Source organism: Salvia splendens, chromosome 19, assembly GCF_004379255.2.
Source record: "Salvia splendens isolate huo1 chromosome 19, SspV2, whole genome shotgun sequence".
Lineage (NCBI taxonomy): Eukaryota > Viridiplantae > Streptophyta > Magnoliopsida > Lamiales > Lamiaceae > Salvia > Salvia splendens.
In genome coordinates this window covers 26,529,669-26,554,492 of record NC_056050.1, presented here as the reverse complement: position 1 = coordinate 26,554,492, position 24,824 = coordinate 26,529,669, and the positions used below count along the sequence as shown (strand labels likewise).

Sequence of the window (24,824 nt, the reverse complement as noted above, 5' to 3'; positions counted from 1 at the left end):
TTATAATTTATTGCTTAATTTTCTTCTCAATTTTCATAACAAATTTTGCTGGAATAAATTTGTAGTCGAATTTAAAGTTAAATTTAATGTTTTTCACATTTAATGTTATTTTATTGACTACTTAATTAGGATTTTATATACAGACTATTAGAATCAATTTACTATTAATTGCAATTTTTGGAAACTCCCTTTAATAATGATATATACAGACGGATTAATATTTACAACCGACCACAGAAATCATAAATACAAAAATTTGATGATAATTTTATACATCAACCAAAATATTCCAAAGCTGCCGAACACAAACCTGACCAAAATCTATAATTACGCAATTCTTATCCACTTTGTAATAACAAATTATCCGCAAATTAAATTTCTGATTTGATTAACAAATTATCCGAAAATTAAATTTCTAATAACAAATTTCTGATTTGAATAACATAGAAAATCACATTAACTAACTACATTGCCGTTCTATTCGGGTGGCGTTCGGTTGTCATGACTAATATCATAGACTATCTATCTAGGATTAAGTTGTGAGATTATTTTAGTTGGAGGGGGAGACTATGATTAATTATCATGAGACTATCATCTAGGATTAAGTTGAAGGGTTCAATCTTATGAATCAAATATGATACATATTTAATCATGAGATTTAATCTTGTCAACCGAACATCAAATGGAGGTTATTAGTAAAATTATTAATTCGGGATAAATTTCCGGTGTTAGGTGATTAGTCAATCTATTCTACAGAATTTTCTACTAAAAATTTTTAGAGCTAGCAAATTTTGATGTTGATTTGGAATGAGTCAAAACTTAGAAACGAGATTATATAAGGTCAAATTGTCAAATAAATTAGTAAAGAAATCAATTTTTGAAATTTGTATGTTTCGCAATTATTTCATTAGTATATTTTCTAACAAAATTCACGATTATAAGAAAATAAGTTAGCATTTATAATGTATAATAACATTTGCAATGTTTAAAATCAACTGCGGCCTAATAATTGCGTATTTTGCCAAAATGAGACGAACAAGATAATTGCAAAAATTACTAACTGTGTGGAGTAATTGATAACTCAGATTTTGAAGTGTGGCCACACTGCAAATATTACGATCTTCGTTATTTATAATTCAGTTTTTGAAAAAGGTAACCGAACTAGAATTTGACAATTATTCCATTGTCAAAGTCAAATAATTCATTTAGTTCTTCGGTTTCTTAGATAAAATAACATTAAGAATTTAAGATACAATCTATGATTGAGTTTGAGATTGTTTTCGTGATAGTGGTTAGCTATGACTAATCATCCCATGATTATTCATCTAGGATTGAATTGTATGATTAAATCCCATGAACTAAACACACTACAAATTTAATTCGAATACAATCTTGCAAACGGAATGAGTGAATATATATTTGACAACTTGCCCGAATTCAAATAATCCAAGTACTATAGTTTAATCCAATGAACAATAATCACAACGAAATTAAATCAGTTTTATCCGATTATTAAATTCCAGGAATTTATTTTTAAGTTAAAAAAATACTAAAAAGGAAACATTTTAATTTTGGATAAACTTATTTTTTTTCAATTTATCCATTCCCTCTCTCTCTCCCTTCACTATTTGTATCTCAATTCTTTCAATTCACGCTTCTGTATTTCCAAAGCTTCAAAATCACAAACCCCTTTCAATTCATCCCAACCCTTCTCTCTCTAACAAGAGAAACAATCACAAGAAGAAAACTATACATCGAATTCCTCCTATTCCTTGAAGCGCCTCTTTGAACACAAGTTTATATGTGATTTATTCTTGATTGTAAACAAGAAAATTGAGGGTTCTTCATCCACAAAAAGGAATTTTTTTTGTGGGTTCTCTGTTTCGTTTCATGGTATTTGTTTTTCTAGTTTCGATTTCGTTAAAAATCGGTGAAAAATCATGTCGTGTCTACCAGCTGCCTTCTCTGTTTCTAGTTCAAGCAGCCTGATCGTGAGCAATCGAGAGAAAGGGTCCTCGATTGGGGGTTTAAAGTTGAGGAATCCTAATTCGAAGGAAATTTGGGGGAACACTCTCGATTTCACAGATCAGAGAGGCTTCATCACCAATTGGAGCAACAAAGCCCCAAATTTGGACCCTGTTTATGTGAGTATCTGTTTTCAAGCTTTGATTTGGGATGATTTAAAACCCCCCAAATTTGGCATTTCATGTTTTTGATAGTGATGTGTTGTTAATTGTGAAGGCACAAGGAGCAATTTCATTTCCAAAAGCTCAAAAATGGTGGGAGAAATCTCTGCAGCCTAATGTGATTGAGATTGAATCAGCTCAAGAATTGGTGGAGGGTTTGAGGAATGCTGGTGATAGATTGGTTGTTCTGAACTTCTTCTCTCCTGGCTGTGGAGGGTGTAAAGCTTTGCATCCAAAGGTGAGAATTTGGGGGTTTTTTAAAATCAAGATTGGATTTTTACTTCAATTATTGTTTCTTGATTTGATTTGTTGTGTATGTATGTGTGGGCAGATCTGTCAGCTTGCTGAATCAAACCCTAACACCATTTTCCTCACTGTGAATTATGAAGAGCACAAGCCCATGTGCTATGCCCTCCATGTTCATGTCTTGCCCTTCTTCAGATTCTACAGAGGTGCAGATGGGAATGTGTGCAGCTTTAGCTGCACCAATGCAACCGTAAGCGATTTCTTTCGATTGAATTGGATCGAGAATTGCATCCATTTGTGATGTTTGATGCAGATTTTGACTTGCGGTTGTGATTGTTTGTTGTGTGTAGATCAAGAAATTCAAGGATGCGTTGGCGAAGTACGGAAAGGAGCGATGCTCCCTCGCCCCGGCTAAGGGTTTGGAGGAGAAGGAGCTCGTGGCATTGGCATCGATGGATCTTATATCGAAAGATCTGGAGGTGCGAGAAATGGCTGGAGCTGCGAAATCGACCTTGTTTAGCAAGGTTGAGCTCAAGGAAGGCAATGCCATGGTTGCTGCATAGGGTTTTGTCAAGATTTGGAAATGCTATATATGTGTGTTTTTTAATACAGTTTTGTCATGTTTTGTTTGGAGGTGTAAATATGTTTTTCATATGTAATATTCCTATGATTTCAGGGCTGTTTGTTTTAGATATAAGCCCTGAAAAAGTATTTGAAGAATGGTTCCAAAATGGAGCACCATTTTTTGGTGGTGTTGTTAGATTTCTCATTTGTATGTTGAAGAATGAAGATGCAATTAAATGAAATGGATTTAGAGTATGAGAAATTGTTTTTTTTAAAAAGAGGATCAATGCATATTAGGTGGAGTATATATATGTGTTTTGGATCTTATTTTTGCTAAAAGAATACTAATAAACATGTTTATAAGTGCTAAAAGAACAAAATTTCTCATATGAATCGATTAACTTTGAAACATCTTTAAAGAAAAATAAAATAGATATATAACTTCTAAGATTCTATTTTTGCTAAAAGAATAGTGGAGTAATAAACATGTTGATAATTGCTAAAAGAATATTTTTTTTACATATCAATCGATTAACTTTGAACATCTCGAAAAAAATAACTTCAGAATATCTCGAAAGATAAATATGAATCGATTAACTTGAAACTTGGAAGGGAAGAAGATAATTGAGAAAAGTAGCAAGTAGGAGATTGTGTTTTTAGTATTGTCACATGATTAAAAAGAAGTGACTAATTTCTTTTTGTTACAATGTACTATAAAGTTGTGCGCTCAACCAAATAAATAACCAACCACCAGAGATTATTTGTCTTTTTTCCAAATAAAAAAAGTTTTGATATTATGGTTTATGTTAGGATATGGATATATAAGAGGTGGGGTCCTACAAACTGGAAACTGAAACTTTTTTTATTTCAATAAATAAATTTTTCCCTCTTTTCATTAATTTTACTTTCTATATTATTAATTATGTCCATAAGAAAATGAGTAAACAATTATGTAATAATTTGTTTCTACTTATAAAAATTATAATATCAAGATTTTGAGATGGGAAATTTTACTGATTTGAAATGAAGCAGGTGGTTGAAGCAAAATTTATTTTCCATCTACAAAATATCCATGTCATTTTCCCACTTTATGTTTGTCGATTTCCACTATTTAATGGAATCAAATCCAAAAAGCAAATCGAAACGTGTGATTTTGTAGCTCACCATTTTTCTTGGATGAGACAATAGACATTACACTATAATGAAATTATTTCATAACGTGACACTTGGTTTTATGAGAGGGCTTTGTCACATTTATTACTTTTTCAGCTATCAAAAGCCACTAACAAAGTTCGAAAATAAAATTATTTTTAATGAAAAACTACACCTTCAAATTTTTTTTTGTAACTGACACAGGCAAAGCTTGAAAACAAAACAAATTTACCGAATATAAGAAACGCGTATTCTATCATGCAACAACTAACTAGGGAGTTCCGTATGGACTGTTTCTAACACATGCATTCCTCTATGAAACCTATAAGCATAATGTGACATAAAGTCAGCAGCAAAATTCCCTTCTCTGTGCACATGTTGTACCACCACTTAATTAAAATCCTTTAATAACTCGTGCACCTTGTGCACAATTGCCCGTCAACAGATGGATACCTCGAGGAGCCCCATAATCATAGAAACTCCGACAAAACTATCACTCTCTACCTCTAACTTCCGAAAACCCAAAGTTTTAGCGATGTGTAACCTATAATACATAGACTAAATTTCTGCAGTCAAAATGGAACAAACTCCAATATTGGTAACAAATCCACCTTTCCAACTTCTTGTAGCGTCGTGGAATAGTCCACCCCCAAAAGCACAACTCGAGCTTCCTTCCAAAGACGCATCTGTATTTAATTTGATAGAATCAAGTGAAGGGGGCACCAACATACCAATATTGGCTTTCTATTTACTCCAACTCCTATACATTCTACTGATTTAGCTTCTTCCACACTCCAGACCATGGTCATAATCCGTGCCATAACACTTATTAAACTCAATTTGTCCCCTTAAAAATGAAGTCACATCTGTTCTTCCAAATTTGCCAACATCCAACGCCAAATAATGTGCACCACCTAATACCACTACCCAACAAAAGCTTAGAGCTTATATTTCTAATAATCCATTCTGCCAGACTTAGACTACTATCAAAAAAATCATCAATCTCACCATATCTTAGCAAGCCTTCCTATGTCTGTCTCGCAATAAGACAATCGCGTAGCATATGTAATCCACGTTCTGAGTCATGACCACACATGCTACATACCGCCGATGTAGATAACTGTCGTCGAGCTCTCTCCTCATTAACCAAAACACCATTATTGAGCAACAACCAAAAAAATATTTTTATTCGTTAAGGACCATACCAACTCCAAACTCTCCTCAATAGCAGGAAAACCGTCGGGCTTTGGTCCTCAAACAACAACATCATCCCCTTGTGACTCCTCTGGTGGCATAATAACAGCTATGATTTCGACAACATCTCTTAGCACTAAATGTTGAAATTTAGACCAATTCCAACCTGAGTTTTCAACAAAAAAATCTACTGTTTTGTAAAGCAGATGCTCGGGGATAAGCTGAATAGCTGATTCAGACAACGGTCCACTTAACATTGGGACCCATCGATGATTCCAAAATTGGACCCTCTTCCCTGTCCCCAATGCCCATACCAAGTTCCTCTGCATTAACGTCCAAGAGCTGCAAACAAGCCTCCAAAAAGGCGTGTAAGAGGTATTGGTATATGGATCAAACTCAATTAAGACTCAAACTTGTACTTTGCACATAACAATCTACCCCAAAATGACTTTGGTTTTTTTAAGTATTTCCCAACAAGCCTTCATGCCAAAAACAACATTGACTAAGTGTAAGTCTCGAAACCCCATGCCGTCTTTCTCTTTTGGTCGTTTAATCTTACTCCATGCCACTTTACTCAAACATTTGGTTGCCAGATTGCTCCCCCACACAAAGCCTCTAATAGCCTTTTCCATCTCTTCACATGTGCTCAAAGGGATACTGGATGACTGCATCGCGTATAGTGGCATAGAGTTTAGCACAGCTTGAGCCAAAATAATTCTCCTGCAAAAGATATCTGATTCGAGCTCCAGCTTGCTATCTTTTCCTTCATCCTATCCAAGATATAGATATAAATACCTTTGCCTATCCTCTAATGCAGAAGTGTCACACCCAAATACCATGAGCCAACCTTTCCATGCATAAAACAAACAAATACGGAGAAAGCGAACTATTTATAATTTGAATAATTGAATCGAATCGGATCATATTTCGATTTGGATATTTCAAATTTTTAGATAGAATCAGACTTCTTTTCCTTAAAAAATCAAAATATGGTTTTGGTGTTCGAATTGTTTTTTAAAACAAAAAAAAACATGTTAACAGTACTAATTTTTTAACAATGAAGAGTATTTTGTAGATCCTATTATTGATATTATTTATTAGTTTCGTATATTTCTAAATGCTTATATATATTACGATGATGATGTATAGTATTTCTATTTCAAAGTATAACAGTCATTATTATTAGATTTTTCTTCGTAATGTCAATACAAAATTATCGTACTGATTGATTCTATACAAATATAAGAAGATTATGTTGGTCCCACAATCAATAATAGATATTGACAAAATATAAAAAACCATCACTAAATTTAAAATCAAAGTCAAGTGAGACGTGTACCATGGCTATTGGAAAAAGCAATCCAAAAGTAAAAAGCTATATCTATATTTAATCAAAACCATACGAATTTTCGAGGCCTTCATTGTGCCGTACTTTGTCACGTGTATTGTCACCAGTGGATTATATTAAAGTATTTAATGTAGTCGAGCAATAATTTTGTGTAAAACGTAATTTATTGCTTTTGAATTATTAACAACTAATGTTTAAAGTGATATAATTTGGACCGTATATTTTGCTACTTACTACTACAAACTAATTCTATTGGAATGATTTTTTGACCACGCATAATTTATAGTAAATCCATAATAATTAAATTTTGATTATTTTAGTTCTAAAGAAATAAATTCATTAATTAGCAATCCTCCTAGTCCAGCTAAACGTGACATACATTAAATTTGTCTAAGTGAATGCATTCATTTATATATTTTATACGCCAAAATAATGGTATCTGAATTTGATTATTTTAGTGATTTGGCTGACAAGATCACACACAAATTCAGTTTTGCTGCAATAAAGAAATCCTATTTCAAGTTAGAAAATTTTTATTAGATTAATAAAAAAATATTGCAGTCAAATTATCCAAACAACACAGTAACGCACAAAAATCTTCATTTAAACTAAAATTTTGTCTTTTGAGGGGTATATTATACATTAATTTCTAATGTAGCAAAAGAAAAAAAATGCTTAGAGTATCCACAATGGTTTTCACCCAGCCATAGCCGAGCCATAACTTAGCCACAAACTCCTCCGGCCACATCATCAGCACTAAAAATCCCCCTGTCACATCATCAGGACAAGCAAATAGCCCAGCAATAGCCTAGCCACATCACTCCTAATTATATAAAACAAATAATAATTGACAATCACACAAAATATGAAATTAAATTTACGACACAGATACGGGAAAATTCAACAATATTATTTAAAATTAAAAAGTATATTAAAAAATACATTAATTTAAAAAAAAGTATATTAAAATTAATACATTAATTTAGAAAAAATTACATTATTTTAAAAAAAAACCGACCTCCGCCTCACTCCTCGTCTCCGTCGCCGCCGATACCCCCCCCGGTGCCTCGGTGGCCTTCAAATCGTCACGCATGCTCACGAGCAATGCGTGAAGAAAGCTCTTCTCCTCGGGGTCCTCTGCCGCCTTCCAATCGGCTAAGATCTTGACCATCTGAGCACACGTTTGTTGACGCGCGAAGAATTTGAGATCCTCTGTCGACTGGCCAAGGGGGGATGCCGACTGGACCTCCTGGGACCCCCCGGAGCCCCCTCTCGCCTCCCGTTGCGCCCGCCTTTAACCAACCGAGCGAGTTCGGCGAGCGAACGATGGAGGGGACGGGAGCTCTTGAGCACCCTCGGAGAGGTCGTGGGAACCGCCGTTGCTGCCGCTGTAATCACCGGTATAGTTCAGTCGTTGCTTCTTAGGCCAGCCAACGTCGACACCTGCCCAGAACTTCTCGGAGTCGTTCAGCACCTCATAGCAGTTCCATTAGGTGAACTCCTTATACAACCCAGACTGGGGGAAGGCTTTCTCCGCTATCCTCCTACAGTCATCCTCCGTTTGGCCACTCTGCATGTGGAGGGCGTTGGTGTACAAGCCCGAAAATCGGGAGACCCCAGCCCTGATTCGGTCCCACGCCTTCCGGCACTCCTCCCCGGTGCCCGGCCTCCCTTCCGGGCAAAATGCCTTGTAGGCTGCTGCTATTTTGGCTCACATGCTTATGATCCTCTAATTGTTCGAAGTGAGAGGATCATCGCATACACTCACCCACGCCTTGAACAGCGCGTCGTTCTCCGCATCCGTCCACTTACTCCGTACCGGGCAGTCGTCCTCACCCGGCTACGACGACTCGCCGACCCTCTTGCCCTTCCCACTGCCCTTCTTCTTTGGGGGCCCCGACCCCGCCCTACTCCCCCCGTTTGAACGGGAGTTTCCGGAACACCGAGAAGATCAAACCACAACTCCTCTAAGGAGAAAGTCTCATATTGCGTGAACTGCGCCTCCGTTGGGGTCGATGTATGAGAAGAAGCAATCGAAAAATCAAATCTGGGGCGATAGACGTTGTCCCCTCCCCGGCGTTCCCTGCGTCGCCGGTACCCCCCCGGCGTCCCCTGCATCGCCGGTACCCCCCGACATCGTCTGCATCCCGGGTGCCTACCTCGGCATCATCTGCATACCGGGTGCCCACCCGACATCGCCGGTAACCCCCCGGTTGCCATCCCGGGCATCATCTGCTGCCACGGGTACATGTTGTAGTACCCGGGCATCGGACCCCACACACCTCCCACGGGTACCGGGGGAGTTTGAGACCCGCTCGTCATTGGATTACCTTCGTTGTTATTCTCAATTTCACGTTGTTGATTTTGTACATAAATTAAGATAGAGAGAGTACTCATTAAAACAAGTGGTGCGAATGAAAATGACGTGCAAAACGCTTATACATAGTGTTTCAAAAATAAAAAAAAAAGAAAATTTCGCTCGCTGGTCCGGAGCCTGTAATGGCGGCGAGCGGACCGGCGAGTGCATCGGCCAGCGCTCGCGGATCTACGTGCGCTCGCTGATTTTTTCGCCGAAATGGAGCTCGCCTGTTACAATAGTTCAGCGAGCGAACCGGCGAGCGCCGGAGATCGGCTAGCCAGTCCGCTCGCCGCCATTGTGGATGCTCTAATATCGATATATATCAGTGAGTGCATTATCTAGTGTTCCACTAAAAAAACAAATAATTCCTGCTGACCAAATCCCCATTCCTAACAATATTTTCTACCTTATTACTAAATTACATATATTAAAAAATACTACTCTAGTCAATCCACAATAAGAGTCTCGCTTTGGCATTTTAATTCATCCCATGATTAAAAATCACATTTTTTTTTACCATAAATAGTAAATAGGTCTAACATTCCAATGTCACAAATAGTAAATATGTCTAAAATCCACCTTTACTTCCGACACAATATTTTATACTGTCATATTTATAAAACTACATTTTTTGTATCTAAATTTTGAAATTGTAATAAAAAAAAACTTCAAAATTATTTAAGTGGGTTGTTTGTTAGCATCTCTTGTCCAGTATGTGAGTTCATGATTTTAGAGAAAATCCACTTATCTACACATATATACATCACACATGATGGGGTACGTACTAAACAAGCCCAATAGCAGTGACGGCCCATCAGCCCAAAGCCCAAGGAAGAGTATCAGTTCGGCATTACCAAAGAGTTCGGCCCCAGCCTACAGCTCGGTAAAAGCCGACCAGTCAAGCTCTACTCTCAGATCGGCAAAAGCTGCTCGGCAATAGTTCAGAAGTTCGGTCTCAGTATTCGACCGAACTGGAAGATAGTCAACTCATGCAGGATCACATGCAGGATAGTGGATCAAGCACAGAGATAGTGGACTCATGCAGGATCTCATGCAGGATAGTGGACCCATGCAGGATCTCCATGACCTCCACGACATTCACAACCATCATTAGTGGTGATGCAAGCCACGATCTTAGTTCAATGTATAAATAGAACTCAGATCAGATAAAGAAGGGTTAAGCTCTCTAGACATAAAAGATCATATAGCAAGTTTGTATTGTAAGCTGTAGAAAACAGATCAAGCAATACAACTCTGCCCTCTTTTCTTCCCGTGGACGTAGATTTACCTCAGTAAATCGAACCACGTAAATCTCTGTGTCGTGATCTGTATTTTCCTGCATTCATCACCATCAAAAATTCGCCAAACCATCACTGGCGCCGTCTGTGGGAAACAGAGAACCAAATTTGTGATAAAGCGAATTTCTGACCCCTTTTTCCACCCCAAAAAAATGCATACCAGATCACATACTACCCGTAATACCGTTCGTGAAAACCATGAGGAAGCTAGTCCAGCCCGCAGGTCCGGAAAACAGCCTCGGGAGACATCTACTTCCAGTTTTCACGATGAAGGAACAAGCCGCTCAAAAGGTCCACATACCGAGTCTTCCCAGCAGCCTGATTTGAATGAGGCTGTCAAGCTGTTCTTGGCTGAGAAGCAGGATGAGTTCTTAGCCTTCCTGCAAAAAAGCCAAGAGCCAAAGACGAAAACGGTGGATTCTCCTTCCTCATCCAGACATGAAAGTCACTACCGCAGTAGTGCCGTGTCTTCCAGGAAGAAGAATCCTCAACCCCGACATGTTCCTGTTCCTCCTCGGTACCGGAATCACAGGAGATCTCCATCTCCTCCATACCGAAGAGATGTCGGGTTCGCCATGTACGGAGCATTGAAGACTCCGTTCTCGGACGATATCACCCGAACTCCCTTGCCACAGAACTACCGAACTCCGTCGATGACTTATGACGGGTTAGTGGATCCTCATGATTTCTTGGGACGCTATCAGTATAACATGGCGAACCAGGGTCTCAATGAGGTCCATATGTGCAAGCTGTTTCCCGAGCTGCTTATCGGGAACGCAAGAAGGTGGTTCGATAGCCTCCCCCAAGGCAGCATTAGATCTTACCGAGATCTAATGGATGCTTTCCACAGGAGGTTCTTTCAGAAAGCGGAAGCCCGAATCACTTCGGCTCAGCTGCTTTCTATACGTCAAGGTCGCGACGAAAAGATCAGCGACTTCATGACGAGATTCCACAAGGAATGCCTACAAGTAGATGATCTCAACGATCTACTTGTCATTTCGGCATTCCAAAATGGAATCCTGCCCGGAGCTCTCTACAGAAAGCTCGTGGAATGCAGTCCGCAAACAGCTCAAGAGATGTGGGACATTGCGGACCAATTCTCCCGTGCCGATGAGGCAGACCGTCGCAAACGGTCTTTAGACAGCTCATCCCGAGGAGACAGGAGAAAGCCCGATCATAGCGATCAGGGACAAACTCGCCGAACTCCTTTTGGCGATCAGGGACATCCTCGCCGAACTCCTTTTGAAAGGATTCAAAGGACTCCGGTGCAAGACCGATTGGGGCCACGTCTCAATCCTGAGAAGCCGCCCGCTCAGTTCGTACCATTGAACAAGTCAAGAGCGGAAATTTTCGAACTGCATTCCGATATGTTCGAAAAACCAAAGCGGATGACGAAATCGGCCGCGCGTCGACCTCAGGATCAATATTGCTCCTTCCATCAAGACCACGGTCACGATACCGAGGAGTGCCGACATTTGGCTGCAGGTATTGATACTCTTGTGAAAGCAGGGACATTAAAAAAATACCAAAGCAAGCAGCCGAAAAAGAACAAAAAGCAGAGAGGTGCGAACTGCGCTCCTCAGGATCCGAAAAGGCAACAGGATCCCGAAGACGATGACGAGCAGCAATATGATGGAGTAATCCTGACTATTGATGCTCTCCCTGCCGGGAAGACTAAATCGTCCCTGAAGTCAGAGCGCAGAGGCTCCAATCGAGAGGAGCCAACGCATAAAAGGCTGAAGCAGGACGAAGTGATTACATTTTCAGATGCAGATCCCGTCCCGGCCATCTCTCCTCATCAAGACGCTATTGTCATCCAAGCCGGAGTGGCAAACAAACTGATCCACAGAGTGTTTGTGGATACAGGAGCGTCAGTCAGCATTCTTTTTAAAGAATGTTTCGATAAACTAGAAGTGGATCCAGCTCGGCTTAGTCCGGCACCACTTCCTCTGAAAAGTTTCGCCCAGGAGGACACCCGCCCTGAGGGTATTATCAGCCTTCCGATCACGGTGGGAAAAGCGCCTACAAGCTCCAGTACGATGATCGAGTTCTTTGTGGTAAAAGCTCGGTCTCCGTACAACATCATCCTGGGAAGAGACTGGCTCAACGCAGTTCGGGCCGTTTGCTCTACTTATCATCTCACCATCAAGCTCCCCACTAAAGGGGGGATAGCGGTCATCCGAGGTGATCAAAAGAGAGCAAAAGAGTGTCTGCAGATTGCGCTTAAAAGTGCCGAGCAATCAGATCGGCATCATCAAGCATAGCAATCACAGCAGCCGGAGTCAGAGGCAAGCGAAATGACCGAAGTCACACCAGAGCCGAACTCAATGACCGTTCAGTTATACGAAGATGATCCATCCAGAACGGTCAAGATCGGTTTCGCGGGAACGCCTCTACTCCGAGAAAAGACCATCCAGCTCCTCAAGGAGTACAAAGATGTCTTTGCATGGTCTCCGTTGGACATGACCGGAGTGCCCTCTGAGGTAATCACTCATCGGTTAAATATTGATCCATCAGTCCGGCCTATAAAACAGAAGCAAAGACTCTTTGCGGCAGAAAGAAATCAAGTCATCCATGACGAAGTCCGCCAATTACTGAAAGCGGATGTATTATTCGAGGTGAAATATCCCTCTTGGGTGGCCAATCCTGTGATGATCAAGAAAAAAGAAGGAGGGTGGCGGATGTGCATAGATTTTACCGATCTAAACAAGCACTGTCCTAAAGATTGCTATCCCCTTCCGAACATAGACAAAAAAGTAGAAGCTTTGATCGGCTTCGAAATTTTCTGTTTTCTTGATTTATACAAAGGCTACCACCAAGTCTTAATGGATGAGAATGATGCTCCAAAAACGGCTTTCATTACTGACTTCGGCATCTTTGCTTATAAAAAGATGCCGTTCGGTTTAAAGAATGCCGGAGCCACATATCAAAGGATGGTAGATAAGCTTTTTCGGCATTTGATAGGAAAGGAGGTTGAAGTGTATGTTGACGACATAGTCGTTAAAAGCAGAAGCACTTCGGAGTGCGAAGACAATCTCAAGTCCACTCTCGACGTGCTCCGAAAAGCCAACCTCAAACTCAATCCCCAAAAATGTACCTTTTTGGTAGATTCGGGAAAGTTTCTAGGTTGTTGGGTTTCAAAGGAAGGACTCAAGGCAAATCCGCTTAAAGTTCAAGTTATTCAGAACATGGCAATGCCGAAGTCCATACATGATGTGCAAAGGCTAACTGGATGTCTAGCCGCACTGAATAGATTCCTTTCCCAAGCAGCCGAAAAGCAAATGCCATTCTTCAAAGTATTAAAGAAGGCACCAAAGTTTGAGTGGGGAGTCGAGCAGAAAAAGGCTTTTGACGAGCTCAAAAGTTATTTAGCCGAGCTTCCTATTCTCTCTGCTCCAACAGATGCTGAAGTGATATTCTTATACTTAGCGGCATCGGATCAAACCATTAGCGCGGTGCTCGTACGAGAAGAAGGCCTAAAGCAGCTTCCCATCTACTTTACAAGCCGAGCATTAAGAGGTCCAGAAACAAGGTATCAACCTCTGGAAAAAATTGCTCTGGCGTTAGTAAATGCAGCAAGGAGACTGCGGCCATACTTCTATGCTCACAAGGTATGCGTCTTAACCGATCTGCCACTTCGGCAAGTTTTGACCAAGCCAGAAGCATCAGGCAGAATCGCCAAATGGGCCATAGAGTTGGGAGAACACTCAATCGAATACCTACCTCGGAAAGCCATCAAGGGACAAGCCTTGGCAGATTTTCTTGCAGAAGCAAAGTTCGATCAAGCAATCCCTGTCATTGCCGAACAGAAAAATTCTACCAATGCCGAACTAGCACAGCCCCTGGAATCCGAAGTAGAGCCACCGGACTGCTGGAGCGGATTCGTAGATGGAGCTTCGAATAAAACGGGAAGTGGAGCTGGTATTTTACTTATCGCTCCCGACGGACACGAGGTAACTTACTCACTTCGGTTCTTATTCCCAACTACTAATAATGAAGCCGAATACGAAGCTCTCCTTGCCGGACTCCAGCTAGCGCAAAGTCTATTTATCAAGTCTCTCAAAATCCATTGTGATTCACAAGTCATAGTGAATCACATGTTGGGTACAAGTGAAGCCCGTGATGAGAGGATGAGGAAATACTTGGACAAAGCGCAAAGCATTAGCCGAAGTTTCTCTTATTTTCGGATAATCCGCATTCCCAGAGCGGAAAACAACCGAGCAGATATTTTAAGTAAGTTAGCCTCATATCCAAGTTCAAAGGTGGAGGAATTGATGCACAGAAGCATTGATGAAACTGAGGTACTTTCAGTAGCCAGCTCGCCGAACTGGATGACGCCGATCTTACAGTATCTAGATCAAGGACAACTGCCCGAGGATAAGAGAGAAGCTCGGAAAATCACATGCCGAGCCCTTCGGTACGAACTTCATGCAGGAGTCCTATACAGAAAGTCCTACCTTCAGCCGTTATTGCGATGTGTAGGACCAGAAGAGACGGACTACATCCTTAGAGAAGTCCATGAAGGATCTTGCGGTAGCCACATCGGAGCTAGAGCTTTAGCTAAAAAAGTTCTGAGATGGGGATATTATTGGCCAACTTTGGTACAAGACGCAGTGCAGCTCGTCAAAACATGCATGAAGTGCCAAATCCATGCAAATATCCCAAAGATGCCGCAGACCGATCTATATGCTATGCAAAGCCCTTGGCCTTTTATGCAATGGGGCATAGACATAGTGGGACCACTACCACAAGCTCCTCGGCAAATGAAATTCCTTATCGTTGCCGTGGATTACTTTACAAAGTGGGTAGAAGCTGAACCATTAGCTACGATAACGAGCTCGAAGGCACTGGATTTCGTCTGGAAGAACATAGTGTGCCGATTTGGTTTACCCCACATCCTCATTTCGGATAACGGGACTCAGTTCACCGACAAGACATTCAAGAATTGGTGCCAAGAGCTGAATATTCAACAGCGGTTCACTTCGGTCTCCCACCCACAAGCAAACGGACAAACGGAGGTAACAAACCGTATCTTGGTGAAAGGGTTGAAAACTCGGTTAGAACAAGCCAAAGGACAATGGGTAGAAAATCTCCCTCAAGTCCTATGGTCTTACCGAACTACACCCAAAGCTTCCAACGGTGAAACTCCGTACAGTCTGGTGTACGGCGCTGAAGCCGTGATTCCGATTGAGATCGGCGTACCCAGTCCCCGAACTCTAAATTTCTCCTCAGAAATGAATGATGACGGACTGAGAGCCGAACTAGATCTGGCCGAAGAAAGAAGAGAATTGGCCTGCATAAAAGCAGCCAAGTACAAGGAGCAAGTAGCCCGGTATTATAACCAAATGGTGAAAAAGCTGCAATTTCAAGTGGGAGATCTCGTCTTGAGAAACAACGAAGTAAGCCGAGCAGAAAAGCTGGGCAAGCTCGAACCCACATGGGAAGGTCCATATCGGGTGTCAGAAGTCCTCGGCAAAGGGTCTTACAAATTGACTCACATGTCAGGAGAACAAGTACCCCGAACATGGCACATTTCCAACCTCAAGAAGTTTCATTTGTAAGAGACAGTCCGGTCAGTCCGTCTTGTGTCTAGTTCAGTCCTAAGGCTATGTGCGTTTTTGTCTCTATGTGCTTTTTATTTGTCTAGGTGTGTTTTGTCTGTCTATGTGCGTGTCGTCTCTTACAAATGTTGCTGAGGTATCTTGTTCTTCGAAGGCTGATCCCCTTTTTAGAACATATATAAGCCTACGATTGTGAGTCCAAGCTTCTAAAGAGGATACAAGACCACAATTCGGCTTAAGAAACAAGCAGTTCGTCTGAAACGAACTGCAACAATAAGCCAACGATTGTGAGTCCAAGCTTCTGAAGAAGATACAAGACCACAATTCGGCTTAAAAAAACAAGCAATTCGTCTGAAACGAACTGCAACAAATGGATAGTCCGATCCACGCGATAAAACTCGCCGAATTAGGACAAGGGAAAGTCCGATCCAAGCGATAAAACTCGCCAAATTAGGACACAAGCTTAGTCCGGTCAAAGATGTTTATTTCATCAGACCAAAGACGAGTCCGGTCAAAGATGTTTATTTCATCAGACCAAAGACGAGTCCGGTCAAAGATGTTTATTTCATCAGACCAAAGACGAGTCCGGTCAAAGAAGTTTACTTCATAAGACCGAGGACAAGTACGATGAAATTTTTTCGCTAAGCTGTAAATACACAGTGTTAGAAGCGAAAACAAAATTTCATTTTTCAAATCTTGTTCGGCACACAACTCCGCTACCCTACGAGATGGCGTTACGCTATTACAAAGGACTATTCTACTGTCCAGGGTTGCTAAAGTTAAGCCACCTATTCACAAAATCCTCGTGAAGCCGAGTTCGGGCGTTCTCGGCAGCTGAAGAATAAGCAGGTCGACGAGATGCTCTAATCGACCTACCGCCTCTTCCCTGAGCCCGGGAAGCTCTAGCACCTCGGCGGCGAAGAGTCTCTTCACGAAGCATTTGTTGATCTTGCTCACTCATAACCACAGCTCCTCTGCGAACTTCAGTCCGTCCTCGACTTGACGTCTCTGGTTGTCCCTGAGTTCGTTGCTGACTTGGAGTAGGGTTTTGAGCAAGTGAATCAGAGGCTTGAGCTGGAGTACTAGCATCTGTTGGCGGGAAATGCCTGAGGAATCTCTCAATTGAGGGACGCCGGGAAAGAACTATGTCGTACCGAGAAGCCCAGCGCCGCAATGATTTCACGACTTGTTGGCAAGCCGAGCTCTCCAGCGCATTGTTCCTCCGGAGTACATTATATTCCTCCCACAGTTCGTCAACTCGTTCCTGAACTTCAGAGATGGTCATTCCCCCGCGCCTGCAGATGAAATCCTCATACGCAGTCCTCTCAGCGACGGCGGTATTCAGCTCGGCCTCCAGATCTTTCTTTTCGGACTCTAAGTCCTTATTGTCGGCCTCCAGCTTCACTGAACGAGCCAAGAGTTCGTCATTCTTCACCTGGTCAGCTATGGCTCTTTTCTCAGCTTCGTCTAAAGCCGAAGAGTACAGCCGCTTCCAGTGAAGTACCTCCAGCTCCTTAAGAGTTCAGAATATAGAGCAGCTATGTCAGTTCGGCATTTCAGATTACTGAGCAGGTAGTAAACCACAACAGGAGTAAAAGAGAGTACGAAAGGCTATACGAAGACACAAGAGCAGAAAGAAGAATTTTTTCATTCATAAGAAAAATTTTTTTTCTACACAAGGGCTTCAAGGCCGTTTTACAAGAAGGAAGAAACTAAACTAAGAGAAGGGAGACGAAATCATACTCCGCCAGCTTCGTCTCCGCCTTCTCGGTGAGGTTCAGCTTCCTTCTCCTTGTCTGCTTCAGCTTCAGCCTCGGCCTCCCTGCTCTCCCCAGTCTGCTCGGCGCCACCGTAGCCGATCTGCTGCGCCTCCTGCTCGGCCTGCTCATCGCCGGTCTGCCGCTCATGCTGCTCGGTCTCATCCTCTCCATGGAAAATTGGAGCGGGTGAAACTGACCCTATGGAGGCAAAGATAGCCTCCATGTTCTCATCGCGGTCAGCTCGGCAACTACGAACTTGGTCTGCAGAAAGCAGGACCGAGGACGAAGCAAGCTCCTCAAGCACCGGCAGACTCTGAAGCCGAGCTGCTATCTCTCGGCTGTACAGAGGCAGGATGACTTCGGGACCCTGCTCGGCTTTATCGGTCATCAGTTTCAGCAGATCACCGACAAAGGCTGAAAATTGGTTGCTCAGAAAGAGTTTCTCCGCGAAAGCACGGAGAACCTCCCCTTGGGCAACCACGGCGGCAGCATCCCTCCGTTTCGTCTGCTCTCGCTGGATGACGAGCTGGTTTTTGGCAAACTGAGCTTCATCCTGGGCCGAAATCCTAGCAGCTCTGGCTTTCTCAAAGTTTGCCTCAGCCTGCTCGGCCCGGTGACAAGCAGCCGCCAACTTCCTCTGCATCTCAGCATAGTCGTTGGACGCTTTGGAGAGTTCAACGGCGACGAGCTTGGAGAGCATATCGTTCCTCTGAAAATGGAAAAAGCAATAAGTCAACAGAGGGGCCACAAAAAATACAGGAAAAAAGCAAGGCCAGAAAATCAAGAAGAGAATTCACCTCGGCAAAGTCCGTGGGCCATAAAAAGGGCTCACAGATATGTTCCGAAGTTGACTCCGGCTTCTTCGGATCCGAAGAGGTTTTTTGCCTCTTCGGAGTCCTCTCGGCATCAGACGCCGAGCTGGTGGTTTTCGGCCTCTCCGGCTCCTTGGACTCCGAAGATTTGCGGCTCAGCTTATTCAATATGTTCACTACCGAAAAACAAGGAAACAAGGTTAGTTTTCGCCGCTAAAGCAGTAAGGCATAAAAAAGAAATCCTCACCCTCAGTCTCTTCGTCCGAAGACGAGATATTGAACACGAGGTCGCCCTTGACGAGCTCAGTTTCCGAGTATTGTTTCCTAATCATAGGAATCTTATTGAGCTCGCCCTCGAGCTCGGCCAACGGTTCTAACCGAGGATGGGGAATCACGGACTTCGGCCCTCTCCAAGGAAAGCCCGGAGCCGAAGTCCTATTATAAAAAAAGAAACGGTTTTGCCATTTCGGCCACTTGGTTTTGCAGAAGGCCCTAAAAGGCTGTAAGGGGATCAAGTAAAACCAAGATCCCTTCCTTTTAAACTGGAAAAAATTAAGGATTGTCCGCACAGACAGATCCTTATCTAGCCTACGGAGTTCGGCAGCAAAAGCCGACAAGTGCCTCCAAGAATTCGGAGTCACCTGACCTAAAGGGAGTTGAAAAAAATCAAGAAGCTCTACAAAAGGTGGGGGAAGAGGGAAACGAAGCCCGCATTCTAAACAGGCTTCGTAAACGGTGGCATAACCCTCCGGCGGGTCGTTAGCCCTATGATCATCGTCGGGAACCACCGCCTTCCCCCCGGGAAGAAGATATTTTTCGTGTAGAGATATCACGGTGTCCTTATTCAAGACGCTGTGAAAGTATTCTACAGTCTTCTCCCCGGACTCTTTCCGGCTAGAAGACCCCTTACCCCTTTTCCTACCGCTACCTGACTCAGAAGAAGAAGAAGAAGACATAGTTCTTACTCTTCGAAAGTCTGAAGAAATTCTCAAAAAAATTCTTGAAAGCGGAAGAAAATTTTTACGCGAAGGAGATAGAGTGCAGAAGAAGCTATAGCAAAAGTGTTCAACTGATGAAGAAAGGACGTATTTATCAGATTCGGAGAAGATTTCAAAATCATCGCACCGTTTCGAATCCCACCTTTTCAAGATTCAACGGCCGGATTTTACTGTCGCATTTAATGCAGTCACGCGCAAGGCACGTCCCCTGACGTCAGCCTCCCCCATACCTTTATCCAGAATGCCGAAGTGACTCGCTTCGCCGAAGTGATTCACTTCGCTTTTCGGGGGGGGTAGTGATGGGGTACGTACTAAACAAGCCCAATAGCAGTGACGGCCCATCAGCCCAAAGCCCAAGGAAGAGTATCAGTTCGGCATTACCAAAGAGTTCGGCCCCAGCCTACAGCTCGGTAAAAGCCGACCAGTCAAGCTCTACTCTCAGATCGGCAAAAGCTGCTCGGCAATAGTTCAGAAGTTCGGTCTCAGTATTCGACCGAACTGGAAGATAGTCAACTCATGCAGGATCACATGCAGGATAGTGGATCAAGCACAGAGATAGTGGACTCATGCAGGATCTCATGCAGGATAGTGGACCCATGCAGGATCTCCATGACCTCCACGACATTCACAACCATCATTAGTGGTGATGCAAGCCACGATCTTAGTTCAATGTATAAATAGAACTCAGATCAGATAAAGAAGGGTTAAGCTCTCTAGACATAAAAGATCATATAGCAAGTTTGTATTGTAAGCTGTAGAAAACAGATCAAGCAATACAACTCTGCCCTCTTTTCTTCCCGTGGACGTAGATTTACCTCAGTAAATCGAACCACGTAAATCTCTGTGTCGTGATCTGTATTTTCCTGCATTCATCACCATCAAAAATTCGCCAAACCATCAACACACATCCATAGAGAGAGGGCTCAAAGTTGGTGTTAGAATCTTTTGTGTCATTCACCTTGTCTCCATCTCCCTCTTGTTCCTATCATCTTCATGTTTGTTTCATTTCTCTCTCATCATGCCTGAACCTCACACATCAATGGACGGCGGCGGAGGTGGACTCAATAAGCCTTGTATTCTTCTCATCAGTAAGCAAGCACACACACACACCCCTCTCTCTCTCTCCCTCTCCCTCTCCCTCTCGTGAAAAATAATAATTAAAATTTGGAACGTTGCAGTTATATCTGGAATGGAGAGATTCGCATTCAAAGGGGTGGCCTCGAATCTGGTCACGTATCTCACCGATGTAATTGAGATGAAGAATTCTTCCGCCGCAAAATTCGTCAACAGCTGGGTCGGATTCACCTCCATGCTCCCCTTGATCGTCTCAATGCTCGCCGATTTGTATTGCGATAAATACTCCACCATTCTGGTCTCCTCCGTCCTCTACGCCGCCGTGGGTTCCTTTGTTTGCTTTATTTTTCCACAATTCATGTTCACTTAGTGGAGATTACACATGCATCCCTAGTCATCCCTAATTCATGTTGGCAATTGAAACTAAAAAAATTACATATAACTGTCTCACATCGGTGTTAAAAAAAAAAACTGAAACTAGTATATAAATCACATGGCCCACTCCTCCTATCACCAATTGGTTTTAGGATGGAACCCATGGATTTCTATCATGGTATCAGAGCGGGTCGCCGACGGTTGGTCATATTTAACTGACCCAGCAGTATATCTGGGCTGAAACCGAAAAAAAAGACTGACCCAGAAGTATCACTGGGCTGAAAATTTGGGCCAATGGTCCAACCGATCGAAAAAAAAAAATGGCCCGATTGTCTAATCGATCATAAAAAAGTCCAACCCCTCACCTTGAAGGGTTTGAGGGAGAGTGTTGGCAATTGAAACTAGAAAAATAACATATAACTGTCCCACATCGGTGTTAAAAGAAAAACTGAAACTAGTATATAAATCCCATGGGCCACTCCTCCTATCACAATTGGTTTTAGGATGGAACCCATGAATTTCTATCAACTCCACCATTCTGGCCTCCTCCGTCCTCTACGCCGCCGTGGGTTCGTTTGTTCGCTTTATTTTTCCACAATTCATGTTCACTTAGTGGAGATTACACATGCATCCCTAGTCATCCTTCCACTTTATTGTATGTGTGATTTCACTGTGTGTCAATAAATTACATCCTCAATAGTCAATTGGATATCAAATTGAATGTGCAGTCGACGATCCTAACACGCCTTCCTTTGTGTAATATGCAGGGGCTATTAGCATTGACATCAACAGCAGTGACATGGCCTTGGGCACATTCAAACAAGGTGCATTCAGTTTCATCTCTATGCTTGTCTCTGTATCTCATCTCAGTGGGGCAGGGAGGGTACAACCCTTCACTGCAGGCGTTCGGGGCCGAGCAGCTGGAGGCGACGTACGAGGCTCTGCCTGTTACGGGAGGCGCGGAGGAGGGGAAGGGGAAGAGCTGGTTCTTCCAGTGTTGGTACTTTGGGGTCTGCTGTGGCAGCCTGTTGGGTGTGTCGGTGATGTCGTATATTCAGGACACGTACGGGTGGGGTTTGGGGTTCGCCATCCCAGCGCTGTCGATGATCGTGTCCATTGTCATGTTTCTGTGTGGCGCACGGTTTTATGTGCAGAAGCAGAGCAGGATTGGGGATGTGAGCGTGTTTGAGGTCGCTGTCCGGGCTGTTAAAGCAGGCGTGTCGAAGCTGATCTGTGGCGGGAGTGGCTCCTTGAGGAATGAGTATGAGGTGGCTGAGCTTGAGTGAGTGTTTTTGAACATTTAATGCTGTTTTTTTGTCACTCTTATACTACTAATTTTGAGCATATGATGCATATCTCTGTCACAAATTCTTGAGCTTGTGTTGCATAGTTGAGTTGGAGAAGAATCTTGTTTGAGCATTTGATGCAGATTTTTGTTGGCAAGTTCTTGAAATTATGTTAGTATTGTTTAGTGGGAATGAATCTTGTTTGAATGTTTGATGCATAGTTATGTTGGAAAGTTCTTGAAATTATGTTAGTATAGTTTAGTGGGACGAATCTTGTTTGAATGTTTGATGCACATCTCTGTCACAAATTCTTGATTTTATGTTACATAATTGAGTTGGGGTTAGTTAAATTGGAATGATGCACATTTTTTCACCAAATTTATAAAGATGATATATAATGAGTCATGTTTTTGAACATTTTGATACATATTTGTGACAAATTCTTGACAATGAATGTTGGATTGTGGATGCAGGCTTGAGGAGAAAGCAGGGCTGTGCAGCCAAGATGAAGAAACCGGGAGCACGCGACAACAGGCAAGCGACGAGCCTCTGAAGGCTCTAGAGGCTGCAAAGGTTGTCCTGCGCCTGCTTCCCGTGTGGACAATGCTACTGATGTTCGCGGTGATCTTCCAACAACCCGCAACGTTCTTCACCAAGCAAGGCATGACCATGAGAAGGAACATAGGAAAAAACTTCAAGATCCCTCCAGCCGCGCTACAAAGCTCGATCACCAGCTCCATCATCATCCTCATGCCATGGTACAACAAGCTCTTCATCCCGTTGGTCCAGAGCCTGAGGCGCAGCGAGAAGGGCATCTCCGTGATGGAGAGGATGGGGATCGGGATGTTCCTGTCCGTGGTGGCGATGGTGATAGCAGCCCTGACAGAGAGGTGGCGGCTGCGCATATGCCAAGACTCGTGTGAGGAGGTGGCGTTGAGTATATTCTGGCTGCTTCCGCAGTACATTCTTCTAGGAATATCGGATATATTCACGGTGGTGGGAATGCAAGAGTATTTTTACTCAGAGGTGCCTACGAGTATGACGACGATGGGGATAGCGTTGTACACGAGCGTGTTCGGGGTTGGGAGCTTCGTGAGTGCGATTTTAATAACGGTGATCGAGCAGGTGACGAGTGGCGGGGGAGGGCAGGGGAGTTGGTTTTCTGATGATATGGCTCAAGCTAGGCTTGATAAGTACTATTGGTTTTTGGCTTTTTGGAGTGCTTTTAGTTTGCTAGCATTTCTTGTGTTTTGTAAGTTTTTTTAAGAGGTAGTAGGATTCAAGGACTTGGATTTGACAATGATTTCAGCTTAGGAATAAATTTTACATTGTAAATTATCCTTACCTACTTGATTTGATTCAAATGATTAATATGGAGTACATAATATGGGAAGGACTACAAAATTTATTCAACCAAATTTTAAATATGGCTTAGACTTAAGAGAGTATTGGTTCAGCTGCACCCCTTGTAACGAATGATACACCCCTAAATATGTCATGGATGATCCAATCTTACCGAATGAAAGTGTAAAATAAAAGATCAATTTGCCATTTTGGTAGTAAAAGTTGTGAAATTTTATGCATAGCAATTTATATTGTTAATGAAACTTAAGACCCGCCCAAAAAGTGAAAGAAACTTTAAATAGATAAAAATGAATTTATTATTCATGACAAAAAATTACTCCTTTTTAGGGTGATATAAAATAGTATTTTGTTATATTGGAAATACAAAATGCTATTATTGGTGACTTTGACGACTTTCTATTAATGGCATAGAAGCGTAGGTTTTAAACTCTATCCTTTGCCACATCCAGTTGAAAACATAAAAATAAGAGTAAATGTCAAATCTGATACTGAACATATGCTCATTTTACGATTTTAGTCATATATTTTATCTTTTGAATTTTTGCATCCTGAACATTTCAACTCGGATCACAATTGGTCATACACTAACAATTCCGTCAATTTTTAAACGGTTTTAACCCGATTTTGATGGTTTTAACAGTCCCATTCGGGTTAAAACCGTTTAAAAATCGGTCAAAATCAGGTTAAAACCTTATAAAAATTGATGGAATTGTTAGTATATGACCAATTGTGATCCGAGTTGAAATGTTCAGGATGTAAAAATTCAAAAGATAAAATATATGACTAAAATCATAAAATGAGCATATGTTCAAAACCAATTTTGTCCTTTAATCAAATAATAAATACTTGCTACCTATTACAATATTCTTCAACACAATAACTCCAAGCACTTTCATTTATGTTCAAGAAGACATTTATTTTATTAATTTGGATTTGATATATATTTTGGTTCAACTCTACTTATTATGCATTGTAGACTTGTAGTAGGTAGTACTTTTTCTACCTTGGACGTGTATTGTCTCAACTTTATGACGGTGAAGTGTGTTTTAGTTGTTATATAGTACTCCCTCCGTCCCACATAATTTGGGACACTTTGACCGGGCACGAGTTTTAAGAAATATAATGAAAAGTAAGTTGAAAAAGTTAATGGAATGTGAGTTCTACTTTTATATATTAGTTTTATAATTAAATGTGAGTAGTAATGAGTTAGTGGAATGTGAGGTCCACTACCAAAAATGATAAAAGT

The 24,824-nt window shown here is 42.0% G+C and overlaps 2 protein-coding genes across 2 annotated transcripts; both read left to right on the top strand.

The window, feature by feature from the left end:
- Positions 1-1,628: 1,628 nt before the first annotated feature.
- On the top strand, positions 1,629-3,251 carry LOC121778265 (thioredoxin-like 1-2, chloroplastic). Its single transcript, XM_042175584.1, has 4 exons — positions 1,629-2,144; positions 2,242-2,424; positions 2,518-2,682; positions 2,783-3,251. Exons 1-4 carry the CDS (start codon positions 1,941-1,943, stop codon positions 2,993-2,995), a joined length of 765 nt encoding a protein of 254 aa, XP_042031518.1. The 5' UTR covers positions 1,629-1,940; the 3' UTR covers positions 2,996-3,251.
- A 17,195-nt stretch (positions 3,252-20,446) lies between these two features.
- LOC121778463 (protein NRT1/ PTR FAMILY 5.8-like) lies at positions 20,447-23,584 on the top strand. The gene is made up of 4 exons (XM_042175818.1): positions 20,447-20,566; positions 20,657-20,874; positions 21,695-22,209; positions 22,687-23,584. The coding sequence occupies exons 1-4, from the start codon at positions 20,497-20,499 to the stop codon at positions 23,477-23,479; spliced, it is 1,596 nt and encodes a 531-aa protein (XP_042031752.1). The 5' UTR covers positions 20,447-20,496; the 3' UTR covers positions 23,480-23,584.
- Positions 23,585-24,824: the final 1,240 nt, after the last annotated feature.